This window comes from Volvox carteri, assembly GCF_000143455.1.
Source record: "Volvox carteri f. nagariensis unplaced genomic scaffold VOLCAscaffold_45, whole genome shotgun sequence".
Taxonomy (NCBI): Eukaryota; Viridiplantae; Chlorophyta; class Chlorophyceae; order Chlamydomonadales; family Volvocaceae; genus Volvox; species Volvox carteri.
In genome coordinates this window covers 894638-896944 of record NW_003307588.1, presented here as the reverse complement: position 1 = coordinate 896944, position 2307 = coordinate 894638, and the positions used below count along the sequence as shown (strand labels likewise).

The following is a 2307-nucleotide window of genomic DNA, read 5'->3' as shown; positions in this document are numbered from 1 at the left end:
CATCCACCCACACAACTTACACACACACGGGGGCAACCTTTCCCCTTCGTGCCCTCTCCCTTCCCCACCCAACCCCGGGCCCCCTTCCCCTTCGCACTCATTGATGTCAGATATTGCGCCCCCCCCCTATCCTTTGTCTTCCAAACCCCACATGCTCACCTTATCCGGCGATATGTCCAGTGCCGTCACCTCCGCGCCCATCTTACTCGCAAACTGAAGCGCCAGGTGCCCCAGTCCCCCCACACCCAGCACACCCACAGAGGCTCCCGGCCGGTCGATGTGGCGTCTGGGAGTGTGGCGCCGGGATGTTGAGGGAAAAGGTTAAAACCCTAAAACCCTAAGAAATGGGAAATGCGGTAAAGCTGCGGGAAGGGATTCCCGGAGGGTTTCGGGTTTTGTTGCCCCTCCCCATCCCCACACTCCCCCTCCTTTCCCCTCCCCCCCTTCCTCCCCCCCTCTCTCCCCCCCCCCCACACACACACACATGACCCACCTCAAGGGCGCATACACAGTCACTCCAGCACACAGCAGCGGCGCAGCGGAAGCGGAATCCAGACCCTCCGGAATGCCGTACACGAAGTCCGCGGATGCGCGGCAAATTTCTTGAAAGCCGCCGTGGCTGCCTTTTTCGGTTATTTTTTTTTGGGTGGTGTGGTAGTGCGGCGGGAATTTTCCCGCGTAAAGGAAGCGTTTCGAGGCCAGGAGGTGATAATACTACTAGTAATAATAATTTAATTGTCGTGCCGTTCCTTAAATCCAGAACCTGCGGATTTCAGCCAGCTGATTGGAGGATCGGGTCCGCCTCAACATCACATCTGTAGCAGAGGAGGAGCTAAAACCTGCTGGACCAAAAAGCTTCACAACGGCTTTCTAAAACATGTCGATTAATAATATTTCCTTAAACATTATCTCTAATATTAGCTATCCCTTAATTATTAATCATGAGTAACTACATTATGTTTCTTATGAATTGAACAAAATTGTTCTCATGAATTTTTTATTGACAAGTGAAGAAAACATAAAACACCTAAACCCCCCCAGCACAACCCACACACCCTCGTTCCCCCCCACCCTACCTACCAGCCACAATGAGCCCCTTGTAGCCTTTCACACACACATTCTCCTCGCCCCGCAAACAGGCCAGGCAGCGGCGGCATGAGTTGGCAATCCATCCAAGACCCACACGATCACCGGGCCGCAGGGAGTCAACCGATTCGCCAACCGCCACAACCTCCCCAACCACCTCCGATCGACAGTTGGTGGTTGGACGAGTACACAAAAAGGGAAAAATATTAAGAAATTAGGAAAAAAAATGAAGAGAAGGTCAAATCAATAATAAATCATGAGTGGAAGAGTGAAAGAGATGTACAACAGCAGCTTGACAGTCCAAAGTAGATGAACAGCCCGGGTGTTCGACATTACTAATGGGAGCGCCTCCAGGTCGCTAGTGTACGGCAAGCTGGACTTGGTTTAGGAGCTGTCTCCTGGGGGAGAGTCTCTCCCCGTCCCCCCCTCTGTTCGCCCTCCCTTTCCCCCCTTCCGCACCCCCGTCATCCTCACCATTACCTGCGCCCCCCCCTTCCTCTCTGCCTCCATCCCCCCCCCCCGTCCTCCCTCTCCCCCAGCTGCTAAGTGCCCCAAGCTGCCCAGTTGGCCTCCTTCCCACATACCTTGGATTTTTGCGTTCCTTTTCCTGCGTCGGACCGCATCCAGTCAGGTCTTCATCCCCCTTCTATCCCCCCTAAAGCTGCCTTCCCTTTCCTGCCTTTTTCCCTCCCAAACACAACCCCACTCCCTTGTCCCACACGAAAAAGAACTTTCGCTGATAACACTTAAATGAACCCAATGTCCCATCGGTCGTGAGTTGACAACCGTGCCGTACCGGCCTTTTTTCCGCGGCATGCATGTCATGCCTTGCCGTACAGCCCCATACACACACGTACGCACACCCGCCTACCTCATGGCCCGGTATGAAGGGGAACTTGGAGACACCCCAGTCGTTGTCCTGTGAATGGGCCGGGCGGGCGGGTGGGTGTTTCAGCGAGGGAGGAGGGGCAGGGGAAGGAGGAGGAGGAGGAGGAGGGGGGCCAGGGGAAGGAGGAGGAGGAGGGGGGGGGGCCAAAGGGGAGGAAGGGGGGAAAGACGAATCATGAGCGAGTGAAGCTGCTGCCAAGGAAAGAGTGCTGCGGAGTGGGGCAGGGGGGTAGGGGGGCAGGGGGGGCAGGGGGGGGTTAGCACGACTCAGGAACGGAGTGCTTCGTGCCCACGTGGGACGACACACACATACACACGCACACATACACACAC

The 2307-nt window shown here is 55.7% G+C and overlaps 1 protein-coding gene across 1 annotated transcript in view; it reads right to left on the bottom strand.

The window, feature by feature from the left end:
* The window catches only part of VOLCADRAFT_118856 (uncharacterized protein), a gene marked incomplete at both ends in the record, with an annotated part of 9851 nt that extends 8608 nt beyond the window's left edge, over positions 1–1243 (bottom strand). The window contains 3 exons of the mRNA XM_002954712.1: positions 160–286; positions 494–623; positions 1081–1243. Of these exons, the coding sequence (XP_002954758.1) occupies positions 160–286; positions 494–623; positions 1081–1243 (420 nt within the window). The remainder of the gene's footprint in view (positions 1–159; positions 287–493; positions 624–1080) is intronic.
* Between the last annotated feature and the right edge of the window lie 1064 nt (positions 1244–2307).